This window comes from Babylonia areolata, chromosome 6 (assembly GCF_041734735.1).
Source record: "Babylonia areolata isolate BAREFJ2019XMU chromosome 6, ASM4173473v1, whole genome shotgun sequence".
NCBI lineage: Eukaryota > Metazoa > Mollusca > Gastropoda > Neogastropoda > Buccinidae > Babylonia > Babylonia areolata.
Window position 1 is genome coordinate 5,361,560 of NC_134881.1, and position 13,521 is coordinate 5,375,080.

Here is a 13,521-nt window from a genome sequence, read left to right on the forward strand (position 1 = left end):
AGCAGGCTTTCGGAAAAAAAAGTCCATGTGATTGTCACTGTGGCAAGATGTTGAAAACGCAGTACTATTCATAATGTTTACAACAGTTTCACACAAACTTCTGGCAATCACAACTGATTTCTGCAGCATTAACACTGGTCAGTTACAATCAATTCCAATGTCAAAATAAATAATATTTCAATCCTTTGGAAATGCTGACTTCTTTTTTCAACAACAAAGTCCATTTAGTCTTTTTCAAACCGAACAGCAGTCACACAAACATGGCAGTGGTACAACGCTTAGGAAAATAAAACATAGTTTTTAATCAATACCAAGGACTATAAGACACTGTTTATGCTGAGAATACAAAACGTACGTGAACAAAACATAGTTTCTAATTAATACCATGGACAACATGACACTGCTTATTTTGAGAATTGAAAAAGATACATCACTCTTTTGATTTTCTTATCTTTGTAACCCTGAACAATGCCAGGTTAGGGTTTGACACTGAAGAACCAAACCTGACTGTGTGATCACTAGACTGAATGGCTGCAAGGAGTGTTTTCTGTTGTCTGGAAGATGGCACCACTGGGTAAACAGACAGGGAAACAGGGATTAAAAAACAAAACAAAACAAAAATAAAAACAACCTGCAGTTTGAGTTCAATACTGCTGGCTATGTAGCAGTCAGCTACATTGGTGGATTAATACCATGATTTCCAGCCTATAAGGTGACACAGTATATAAGGCACCCCCCCTGAATTTAAAGAAAAGGGTGATTTTGAACACATAAGGTGATCACATCATGCAAGAAGTGCACACAGCCAATACGCCACATCAGCTGAAAATCCCTAGAACTGAATAAGTGAAAGTCCTTCAAAATGACTGGTGTAGAATGGGTGTTCTGTTGACTCTGGATGTTGTGTTATGAGTAATGACATCATTTTATGCTGCTCGTTGACTCAGCTCTGTTCATCTGCTCTGTCATCAGCTAGTACAGTTCCAATGATTCTGAAGCTTTCAAACTTTCACTGTTGTCAAGCATTAACTTGGTGAATCAGGACAAGCTGCTGTGCTGAAATGATCAGTACTGCTTACTGACAGCTGGGCAGATGTAGGTTTATTCGTCGTTCATGGGCTGCAACCCCACATTCACTTGAATGTACATGAGCGGGCTTTTTATGTGCATGACCGTTTTTACCCAGCCATGTAGGCAGCTGTACAATGCATTAATGGTAGATGTAGGTTTTAATTTCCAGCAGTTTTTTTTTTTCCTGCTTGTGGCCAGCTCTAAGCCAGAGCTGAGTTGTGCAATGGGCTTTACCCATTCAACCCTAGGGAGTTTACTGCCTTGGCAGGTTCCCCTGCCATACTGATGCAGAAAAAACAAAGAAAACATACTGAAACTGACTGGCTTTTCCTCCAATCTGACGTGGGGACACAACCAGAAATACTACTTTAGTTACTATCCTTTGCTTGTGGTTTACGTATATGTAGTGTACATGTTAATGAAATTAGTTTCCACGTCAGGGCAATGCTGTGTACATGTTAATGAAATTAGTTTCCATGTCAGGGCAATGCTGTGTACATGTTAATGAAATTAGTTTCCACGTCAGGGCAATGCTGAGGCAAGGGGCTGAATGAGTTAAATGGGAAGACTGGGACCACACAGTGTCATCCACCACAATGCATCTTTGGGACCAACACTGCGTCTGTTATCTCTTGAGCCTGGCTAACTCTGGGATATATTATGAAAGGAAGCATAGAGTACAGCCTTGTCACACTGTCCCAAACCTACATGGACCTCCATAGCAGTATCATTATTATCCTCCTCTTTGTTCATCATGAATATAGAAATGTTTATGTCCCAAAATATGTGACCTTCCATGCTCTGCTCTCATGGTGACGCCAGTTTCCATCCCTCTCCTCTTAGGGGGAGTCCAGTCAAGGTCCTCGGTGTCAAAAGATGCATGAGGGACTGTCGTTGGAGGGACGTGGTGGTGGTCTCAACTTCGGGTGTCTGGCTCCACGACAAATGATAGTTGTCAGTATGGGGCTTTGAATGTCAAAACAGGCACTACTGAACACCACTGAAGTAACTCGGCAGCAGTATATGTCCCCTCTGGTGAGTGCCCCTTGATAGTTCCCTGTGGACTGCCTGCACTGAGACTGACATATGAACCCAGGTGTGGCTGTGTATGGAAGACTGGAGTGGCATAGGAATGATTCCACTAAAACAGTGCAGATGAAGGGGCAGCAAAGAAAACAACAACAAAACTTGTTCATTCAGTCAGTGTCCAGTCTGCCAGTTCTGCTTGCAGGCCTGACCACCATTTGGCTGTGCATGTTCAAAGAGATGAAGGCAATCAGTTAACCTTTCTGATTTTTCTATCAATGTTACTGTACCGAGTGATTCTGTGTGTTTATTGTGATCAAGTATGGAGTAAAACATTGCATTTGTTGTGAGAGGTACGGCAGTCAGAATTTAGTTTTCAGACAAAGGGTGCATAAGATACAGGGGCCAGAATTGAGTGGAAATCTTGCGCTATATAGGCCAGAAAGTATTCAATCATTGATGATAGACAATGCAGCTATTTTAAGCACACTCTCAGTCATTCTGATCATATGACACCAGTTAAGGATACATGATTGGAATAAAATCATGAAATCTAAACCAAAAGAAATCGACACTGCATTCCCTCACTGATCTCACTATTCTGACGTGCAGATGAAGAAAGGAGAGAGGATCAGGAGAACACATTTTCCCAAGCACATCTCACTAACACACGCACATGCAAGCCCTACACAAAGAATCTAATGCCTTTGAGGGATCTTATTGCAGTTAACACCTTCAAACTATCCATAGGTACATGCTCAATCAACCACATAAGGCATCTCATGGATATACTATAATCTTATGTTCATAAAATATTCAAAAACAACCACAACCTTTTTGAACACTCACTCACTAGAAAATCAAAACAATGCCCATGTCCTAGTTTGCAAAAAAAGAAAAGAAAAAGAAAAAGCAGGCAGTGCATTGCAGACTGCAGAAAAAAGAAAAAGAAAAAAAACATGCCGAGGCTTGCCAGAAAGAAAGGGGAATGGACTGGGAAGGCAGAAAAAACGGACAACAGTGAAGGAAGACAAAAAGGCAGACACAAAGAGAGCAATGGTGAACAGGGCATTTATACTGCAGACTAGAGGCTTGAGTGGTTGGCCCCAGCTGTGGCTGGGACATTTTGTCACTGATCAGGTTCCCATGTATGCAGGAAGGAAACCACATTGCGTGAACAGAAATAAAGAACTAATCCCCACTACGGCATGAAGCCTGGTGGTCTGCTATGTGCAATGCCACAAACGCTCACTGCAAAGTATTGTGCAGTCAGCTACAGGATGGTTCAGTTCATCTATTACTAAGTCTATGGGTGGGGCCTGATTTTCAAGGTAAAGCCCAGAACTTCAGCCCGGAATGACTGGTCATTAAATTCCACACTGTCTGCAGTTAAGTTTGCCAGGGCTCATTTTGTGTTTGAGGTCTGGATTGAACTTTTATTTGATAAATTTCTGTTTTGTTCTGTTTTGTCATGTTTACATTCACCATGATAACTAAAAAGATTAATAATAAATTGATTCTTAATTAATTAGACATCAGAGTTGTGCAGTAAAACATTTTTCACCCATAGGGACCACTGTATGGGTTTATGACAAAACAGACATCCCTTTCAGGACTGACTGGCGGAAAGAACAGCACATTCTGTCTCAGCTTCTGTTCTTCGTCTTCTTTAAACATCAGTCATGTCTGTCCACGCTTCTCATAACACACTCTGAGTGAATCACTATTGTTATGCCTTACAGTGCAGTGTGCTTGGTGATTCGTACAACCAACAACTTTTAATGCTGCCTGCAAGTGAACAGTCTCCATTTGAAAGGCACTGAAACAGTGCACAATGTGTTTCAACCTCAAGGCATGAACTGATTTGCTGTGATGTTTGGTGCACATGTGCTTTGCATGTGAGTATGAGGACAAGATGCAGTCAAAGCATTTGTCAAAAGCAAGTGGACTGATGTTTTACAACCTGTAAACCATAATAAGTCTATTCCTGTAAATAGCTGTGAGTGGGACTGGACATGACAACCACATTCTGAGAGACTTTCTGCTCTCTGACCATCAAAACACCATGTGGATCCTCAAGATCAAAAGAATAACAACAAAACAAAACAACAATACACGCTATGCACAACTATGGTGAGACTGATTGAATAAGATATCAACTTCAAAATCACAAAAATATCATTCTGACACATTCTCACCAAGAACACACTCATCATAAAAAAGAACTCTTGATACAGGTCATGATACTGGGGTGGCTTTCAGAACCTCTCTGTCTCTCTATCTCTCCCTCTCTTTCACTCGCACATACTCATCACTAACAAACCACAGTAAAACATCTGCTCTGGTCATTCCAAACCCAAGGGCCTCAAACTTACACTGACATCATATTTCACACTGAAATCAAATAAAGTATGGGTTTTGACACTAATCCTGCAATACTGCCTTCTTTCAAGCTCGGTGACCATGGTTCTGCTTCAGGCTGAAACACTCTGAACACAGCCACCCCTACATGTCCATCCCCTGCCACTCAGTTAACATCACTGGAAACAAAAGTCCTTTGACACTATACTGCATATGCTGAGCATTTCAAACTGTTGTCTGAACACTGGCACATGGGCATTGGTACAACAGATCAATTCTCAAAAGATAATATTCTTTGGCGCAATAGCCAGAGGTTTAAGCGTTGGGACTCTCAATCTGGTGGGTAAAGGGTGGAGATTTTTCCGATCTCCCAGGTCAACATACGTGCAGACCTGCTAGTGCCTGAACCCCCTTCATGTGTATACGCACGCAGAAGATCAAATACGCACGTTAAAGATACTGTAACCCATGTCAGTGTTCGGTGGGTTATAGAGACATGAAAATACCCAGCATGCATGAACCACGACAGAGTCATAGGCAAGTCGATGTTGGTCGTGTAACGGAAAGAAGAGAAGAAGAAGAAGAAGCTGAGTGTTCTGAAAACTAATTCTATTCTATCATTTTTGTGTCCAAACACTGTGAAAAGGATGTTGGTATGCACATACCTGTCACTCAAGAAATACCATCATGTGAAAGAATCAAACTTCTTGCCCACACATTCATGCTAACGCAAGTTGCTATAACCATTTAAATCTAAACTGCAGAGGATCTGAAGGCCAAGAATGTTGTCTCTATTGCTGACATCTTTGGAAACAGTTTCAGTTTCAGTTTCACTTTCTCAAGGAGGCGTCACTGCGTTCGGACAAATCCATACACGCTACACCACATCTGTTGAGCAGATGCCTGACCAGCAGCATAACCCAACGCGCTTAGTCAGGCCTTGAGTGCATGCTTACATATTTGTGTACCTATGAAAGTGGATTTCATTTTACGTAATTTCGCCAGAGGACAACACTCTCGTTGCCATGGGTTCTTTTTCAGTGCGCCAAGTGCATGCTGCACACGGGACCTCGGTTTATCGTCTCATCCGAAAGACTAGACGCTCAGTTTGATTTTCCAGTCAAACTTAGGAGAAAGGGCGAGAGCGGGATTCGAACCCACACCCTCACGGACTCTCTGTATTGGCAGCTGAGCGTCTTAACCATTCTGCCACCTTCCTCCTTGGAAACAACATAGTGACAGTCTTAAAGTCATCACTATCATCTAACTTGTTTTGGTGAAGTTGGTCTCCACTTAGTTGATCAATCTTCTAATTTAAAAAAAATCAAATCTCTCTCTCTTTTTTGTTTTGTTTTTGGGTCAGCCATAAGCTGATAACAGAAGTAAATAAAAGAGAAAAAAAAAATCATGAGCAAGTATAAATAATAATATAGATTACATAACTGTTAAATGTGTAAACAGTCTCTTAATACCAAAACACTGGACAGCATAAAATGATTAAGAATGGTTCTGACTCTCTGCTCAGAGCTCTCAAAATGAGAAATTCCAGTCTACCTTGGGGTTATTCATTAAAGATGTGCTGGAAACAGGATGAACACACACACACACACACACACACACACACACAAACACACACACACACACACACAAACCCCATCCACATTATTCACAAAGACAATATCACCACGGAAGGAGCTACCATCCAAATTTATCACAACATTCTTTTGGATACTTTCTTTTCCTTCCACACAATCATCCACAACACACTCACATCATTCACATTAAAATGCCCTGGGTTGGGTGTTTTTGTTGTGTTTTTTTTCCCTTTGTACATCAAGACTGAAACACTGGTTTTCTTTCTTTCTTTTTTTTGTGTGTGTGTATGTCCAGACCACCCAAAAAATCCCCTGTGGTACTTTAAAAAAAATATATATATATATAAAAATCCTAACACTCTACCACCTCAATGCGAGTGAGGTATGGAATTTTTCTCATCGATCACCACCTCCTCCCCATTGCTGCCTCCGGTGCCTGGCAGGTCTTTCAAGTCTGGCGCAGCGCTCTGCTTGTGCCACAGCTCGTAGTAGGTGCTGAGGGGGTTGGCCATCAGGGAGTGGTGGGTGCCTCGCTCTGCCACCTGGCCCTCAGACAGCACCAGGATCTCGTCGGCGTCCACCACTGTGGACAGACGATGGGCGATGACGATGGTCGTCCGCCCTTTGGTCACTCGCCTCAGTGCCTGAAGGATATTCTGCACACAATGTGGTAGATATTTTAACCCCTTGACTGTCAATGTCCTGCACACAATGTGTACACATTTTTAACTCCTTGACTGTCAGTGATCTGCACACAATGTGGTACATATTTTAACCCCTTGACTGTCAATGTCCTGCACACAATGTGTACACATTTTTAACTCCTTGACTGTCAGTGATCTGCACACAATGTGGTACATATTTTAACCCCTTGACTGTCAATGTCCTAAACACAATATGTACTCATTTTAACCCACTGACTGTCAATGTCTTGCACACAATGTGTACACATTTTAAACCCCTGACTGTCAATATTCTGCACACAATGTAAACATTTTAACTCCTTGACTGTCAGTGATCTGCACACAATGTGTACACATTTCAACCCACTGTCAATATTCTGCACACAATGTGTACACATTTCAACCCACTGACTGTCAATATTCTGCACACAATGTGTACACATTTCAACCCACTGACTGTCAATATTCTGCACACAATGTGTACACATTTCAACCCACTGACTGCAATATTCTGCACACAATGTGTACACATTTCAACCCACTGACTGTCAATGTCTTGCACACAATGTGTACACATTTCAACCCATTGACTGTCAATGTTCTGCACACAATGTGTACATATTTTAACCCCTTGACTGTTCAATATTCTGCACACAATGTGTACACATTTCAACCCATTGACTGTCAATGTTCTGCACACAATGTGTACATATTTTAACCCCTTGACTGTTCAATATTCTGCACACAATGTGTACACATTTTAACCCCTTGACTGTCAATGTTCTGCACACAATGTGTACACATTTTAACCCCTTTACTGTCACGTCTGTTAAATTAACGGACCTCTCGGTGGATTCTGTGACACCTATCTCCATTGAATTAATGGAGGTATTTAACTAAACATTTGTGTGTATTTTAGATGAGGGAGCACCACAGACTCCTGTCGATAGGCTCAGAAAAAAAGTTTAAAAGAGATCTGCTTCCCCTTTCTGAGTCGCAAAATTGTTTATTTTCCCCGAGAATCGAAACTGGTTTTCCACAAAATGGTGACGCCCTGACACTGTCGGACTCACAATCCTTTTCAACGTTTGTCATTGCTGGAAGAGCTTGAGGAAATTATGAATGATGTGGACAGAGGTAATTATGATGAAGAAGAGACTGAGGCTTACTGCTTCTTTTTTTTTTTGGTTTGTTTCTATGTTGAGTGTGTGTGGTTTTGTTTGCAGAAATATTCACAAAATACTATTAACATGAAATGATTCTCAACTCACAAAGCAAACCACAACAAGAATCCTTTTGGTTTATTTCCTTGTGGAAGTAGAACTTGTTGTGCATCAGTCTGTGTAATTTCATGCAGAAATTCCCACAAATAGAGAAGTTACAGCCGTTCAGTGTACACAGTAGTGACCTGGCTTTTTTCCCCTCGACATACAGAATACAGCTGACCTCAAAAAGTGTTGGTAGTCGACGGGTTAACTGTGATAGCTCTTGTCTCAGTTGTTCACTTGGGTTTTTGTCTATATGTGACGAAGCGTAAGAGTTGTTGCATTAAGGGTGTATACATTTGTTGGTCTTGTAAACTGAGCTTTATATGGAATTTACTGTACATGTTTTTAGGATATTAATGATTCTTTTATGTCTCTAATTCACTGTTTATATTGAACTTGAAGCAACTATTTCAAGTACTGGGTTACTACTTAGAGGTTGCTTCAGCTTGTATTATAGCACTTACAAAAAAAAAAAAAAAAAAAAAAATCAACAAGAAGAAACAAAAAAACATCACCAGGGGAAGGGAGAAGGGAGAGGGATGGAAGTGGAGGAAAAAAAAGGTTAAAGGTTTGGCTAGCTCTGCGCATGCGTGTAATTGCTTGACACTGTCTCCATTTCAACACAAAAAAACCTGATGCAAAGTAACATCATGGTAATTAACAAACACTGTACTGAAAATAATTAATTTTCATTGCTTTCTTTTATCACTGTAAGTTACTACTGTAGTAATTAACATTTAGTACAACATTTTGAGTCTGGATTTTTTCTTCTTCTTTGTCTTGTTTGAAAAAGGGGTAGAGGCAGAGCAGGGGTTGGGTTGGAACAGCATTTCATAGGAATGATCCATTAGCAATCACTACTGTGAATATTGTGCAAGTAATTTCAACAGAACCACAGACAAGCTTCATGAAAGAAAGTGAGTTGTGTTGCTATACAACCACCTACACACCCACACACAGATCACACACACACACACACACACACACACACAGATCACACACACACACACACACACAGATCACACACACACACACACACACACACACACAGATCACACACACACACACACAGATCACACACACACACACACACAGATCACACGCACACACAGATCACACACACACACACACACACAAACACACACACACACACACACACACAGATCACACACACACACACACAAACACACACAGATCACACACACACACACACGGATATCACACACACACACACACACACACAGACCACACACACACACACACAGATCACACACACACACACAAAAACACACAAACACACACACACACAGAGATCACACACACACACACAGACCACACACACACACACACACAGGCCCCTGACCTGCTCTGTGATGGTGTCGAGGGAGGAGGTGGCCTCGTCATACACAAGGATGGGGGTGTCCTTCATGATGGCTCGAGCGATGGCAATGCGCTGCTTCTCTCCTCCTGTGCCACACAAACCACAATGTTGACAGCTGGGTGGAGGGGGGGGGGGGGTTCTAAGAGGGGGTGTGGGTGGTGAGAGGGGGGTAATCATGTGGGGCGACAGTCGGCCTGGTGGTTAGGAGTACCTGACCTGGAGAACGATGGGGCTAAGTTCAAAGTCACGCATACGAGAATACACTGAAATATTGTCACCCAATGTGTCCTTGCCCAGCCTGTCCTTCCCCAATCTGTTAAATCATCTGTCTTTACCCAGTCTGTTAAACCATCTGTCTTTACCCAATCTGTTAAATCATCTGTCTTTACCCAGTCTGTTAAACCATCTGTCTTTACCCAATCTGTTAAACCATCTGTCTTTACCCAGTCTGTTAAACCATCTGTCTTTACCCAATCTGTTAAATCATCTGTCTTTACCCAATCTGTTAAATCATCTGTCTTTACCCATCTTTACCCAATCAAAATCATCTGTCTTTACCCAATCTGTTAAATCATCTGTCTTTACCCAGTCTGTTAAACCATCTGTCTTTACCCAATCTGTTAAACCATCTGTCTTTACCCAACCTGTTAAACCATCTGTCTTTACCCAATCTGTTAAACCATCTGTCTTTACCCAATCTGTTAAACCATCTGTCTTTACCCAATCTGTTAAACCATCTGTCTTTACCCAATCTGTTAAACTATCTGTCCTTCCGCAACCTGTCATGCGATCTGTCCTTCCCCAACCTGTCATGCAATCTGTCCTTCCCCAACCTGTCATGCAATCTATCCTTATCCAATCTGTCACGCAACCTGTCCTTTTCCCTTGTGTCATGCAATCTGTCCTTTTCCCATCTGTCATGCAATCTGTCCTTACCCAATCTGTCATGCAATCTGTCCTTACCCAATCTGTCATGCAATCTCTCCTTACCCAATCTGTCATGCAGTCTGTCCTTATCAATTATATAATCTGTCCTTACCCAATCTGTCATGCAATCTGTCCTTACCCAATCTGTCATGCAGTCTGTCCTTACCCAATCTGTCATGCAATCTGTCCTTACCCAATCTGTCATGTAATCTGTCCTTACCCAATGTCATGTAATATGTCCTTACCCAATCTGTCATGCAATCTGTCCTTACCCAATCTGTCATGTAATCTGTCCTTACCCAATCTGTCATGTAATCTGTCCTTACCCAATCTGTCATGCAATCTGTCCTTACCCAATCTGTCATGCAATCTGTCCTTACCCAATGTCATGCAATCTGTCCTTACCCAATCTGTCATGCAATCTGTCCTTACCCAATCTGTCATGCAGTCTGTCCATACCCAATCTGTCATGCAGTCTGCCTTTATACACAATGACGTAAGTATCCACAGATCATCATCACACACAGTACACTGTCACACACAGTATATCCTAGTACACGGAATGGCCTCACACTCTCTGCCCCATCACCCACACCCTCACCTCGGGAGGGGAAACCCGTCCCTACCTGACAGTTTGAGCCCCCGCTCCCCGACCTGCGTGTCGTACTTGAGCGGGAAGCGCGTCATGATGGCGTCGTGTATTTCCGCCATCTGCGCCGCCTCGTAGACGCGCTCTGGGGGCTGCGAGAGGTCGCCGTAGTGGATGTTGTGGAACACGGTGTCATGGAACAAGACACAGTCCTGCACAACCAGCCACTCCCACAGTCAGTCGCGCTGTGGTAGAAAGATAGATTGGCATATGGAGTGGAAGGGTGACTTGTAGATAGATTAGGAGAAAGATAGATGAATGGGTTAGATGGGTAGAAAGACAGACTGGCATACAGATAGGTAGGTAGACTGGAAGATAGATTAGTAGAATGATAGATGTAGACTGATAGATGTATAGGTATATAGTCTGATAGGTACACAGACTGGCAGATAGGTAGATAGGTAGGTAGATTGGTAGAAAGATAGACAGACAGGCTGGTAGATATACAGATTTAGTGACAGAATCAAGACAATTTGGTTAATAGAAAGATAGATATATAGATTGGTAGATAGACAGATAGATAAAACAGATGTACTAAAAGACAGACAGGTAGATACATTCACAGAACAGAAGTCAGAATGGATAGATCAGTAGACAGAGTAAACTGAAGGATTGGCAGACAGAATAGACAGATTGGTGGAACAGATATATACAGATGAAATACTGAGTGAGTGAGAGAGAAAGTGTGAAAGAGAAAGCAAAAAGAGAAAGGGAGATGGGGGATGGTGGGTGGGGGGGGGGGGGGACGGAGTGAAAGAGACAGAGAGAGGGGGAGAGTATGTGAGAGTGTGAGCGAGTGTGAGTGGATGTGTAAATTTGTGTGTTTGTGATGTGTGTTCTGTTAATGTGTTGTGTGTTCTGGGTGTGTCTAGTGTGGGTGTGTCTAGTGTGTCTAGTGTGTGTGTGTGTGTGTGTGTGTGTGTGTGTGTGTGTGTGCATGTGTGTGTGTGTGAGTCTGAGAGATAGAGAGATTGATAAAGTGTGTGTGTATGAGAGAGTAAGAGAAAGAGAGAGTGAGAGAGAGAAAGACAGAGAGAGAGAGAGAGAGAGAGAGAGAGACAGAGAGAGAGAGTGAGAGAGAGAAAGACAGAGAGAGAGAGTCAGAGAGAGAGAGACAGAGAGAATGTGCGTGTGTGGCGGCGGCTACATGCAGGTGTTATGTGGGTGAATGTATGAAAGCATTCAATTTTCCCCAGCATATGAAGGCAACAACAAACAGAAACATTATCATATAATCACAGTGTCCTGTGAACAGACTGTCTCACTGTACTGCATTTTACTGTGTCATGTCGTGTTGTGTTGTACTGTACTGTATCGCAGTGCACTGTAGTGTATAACATTTTGTCACAACAGATTTCTCTGTGTGATATTTGTACTACTCTCTCCAGGGAGAATGTGTCACTGCAGTGCAGAGCCACCCTTTTTTTTCTGTGTATCTATTTTCCTGTTCGTAGTTGATTTTTTTCTACACAATTTTGCCAGGGACCATCCTTTTCTTACCAAGGGGTTCTTTTACAAGTGCTAAGAGCATGTTGCACACCAGGACTTCAGTTTATCATCTCATCCAAATGACTAGTGCCCAGACCACCACTAAGTCTGGTGGAGGGGGCTGGGGGGGTGCGGGGGGGAGGGAAGCAGAACTCCCGGAAGTGGGAATCGAACCCATAGACACTGGCTGCCTAGTCAGGGGCGCATTACCGCTAGGCCACCGCTCCACTTCACAGACCTGCGGGACCACGGCTACTGCTCTCCGCATGCTGTCCAGATCCACATGCCGGATGTCTTGTCCGTTGATCAGGATGCGACCTGCCTGGGGGTCGTAGAAACGGTACAGCAGCCGCACAATCGTGGACTTCCTGAAAACATACACACAGAAATTATCGTACACAATAACACAAAATAACAAACAGGAAAAAAAAAATAATAATAATAATGTACCCCCCCCATCCCCCTTCCCCCATCCCTTCCCACTCACTCTCTGTGAAACTAACACGCAGACCCTCACAAACACATTATACACAATGATACACTGACATAACCGTTCTTTCTGCACTGCTTTCCCAATCATTCCACTGTCGTCCTTGTCTTCATTTCTACACAGCTGTATTGTCTAATCCTGCTTGTCTGATCACAGCATTTTCTACATGAGCGCAACAACGCGGCAAAATCACAATCAGCTGGAGCAAATGTTCTGCTCCAAACATAGCAGTTGGCAGGTCTGTAATAATGATGATGATGATAATAATAATAATAATAACAGCAATAATAACAAACAAAAAACAAGAAAAAAAGAAGTGTTCTACAGTGCATCCTCTTGTGTAACCAAACTCAATGCACTGTGCAGACTCCACTCACACAATTCATGCACTAAAATCTCACATATTCATAACAGCCATCTATACAATCATACAAACATGCATACATACAAAAAACACGCACAGATACAAAGCATAAAGCACAAAGAATGTGTGACACGTCTATAAGAATCTTTTTTTTTTTTTTGTAAGCACTCTTCAGACAAACAATCCAACTCCCCACCCACCACCTCCTTGCCAGGAAC

General features: G+C 42.4%; 1 protein-coding gene across 1 annotated transcript in view; it reads right to left on the minus strand.

The window, feature by feature from the left end:
* Positions 1-283: 283 nt before the first annotated feature.
* The window catches only part of LOC143282685 (iron-sulfur clusters transporter ABCB7, mitochondrial-like), a 43,406-nt gene continuing 30,168 nt past the window's right edge, over positions 284-13,521 (minus strand). Inside the window, exons 12-15 of the mRNA XM_076588364.1 lie at positions 12,688-12,817; positions 10,939-11,113; positions 9,368-9,471; positions 284-6,709 (exon numbers count right to left, since the gene is read on the minus strand). Coding sequence (XP_076444479.1) covers positions 6,422-6,709; positions 9,368-9,471; positions 10,939-11,113; positions 12,688-12,817 — 697 coding nt within the window. The 3' untranslated portion in view covers positions 284-6,421. The remainder of the gene's footprint in view (positions 6,710-9,367; positions 9,472-10,938; positions 11,114-12,687; positions 12,818-13,521) is intronic.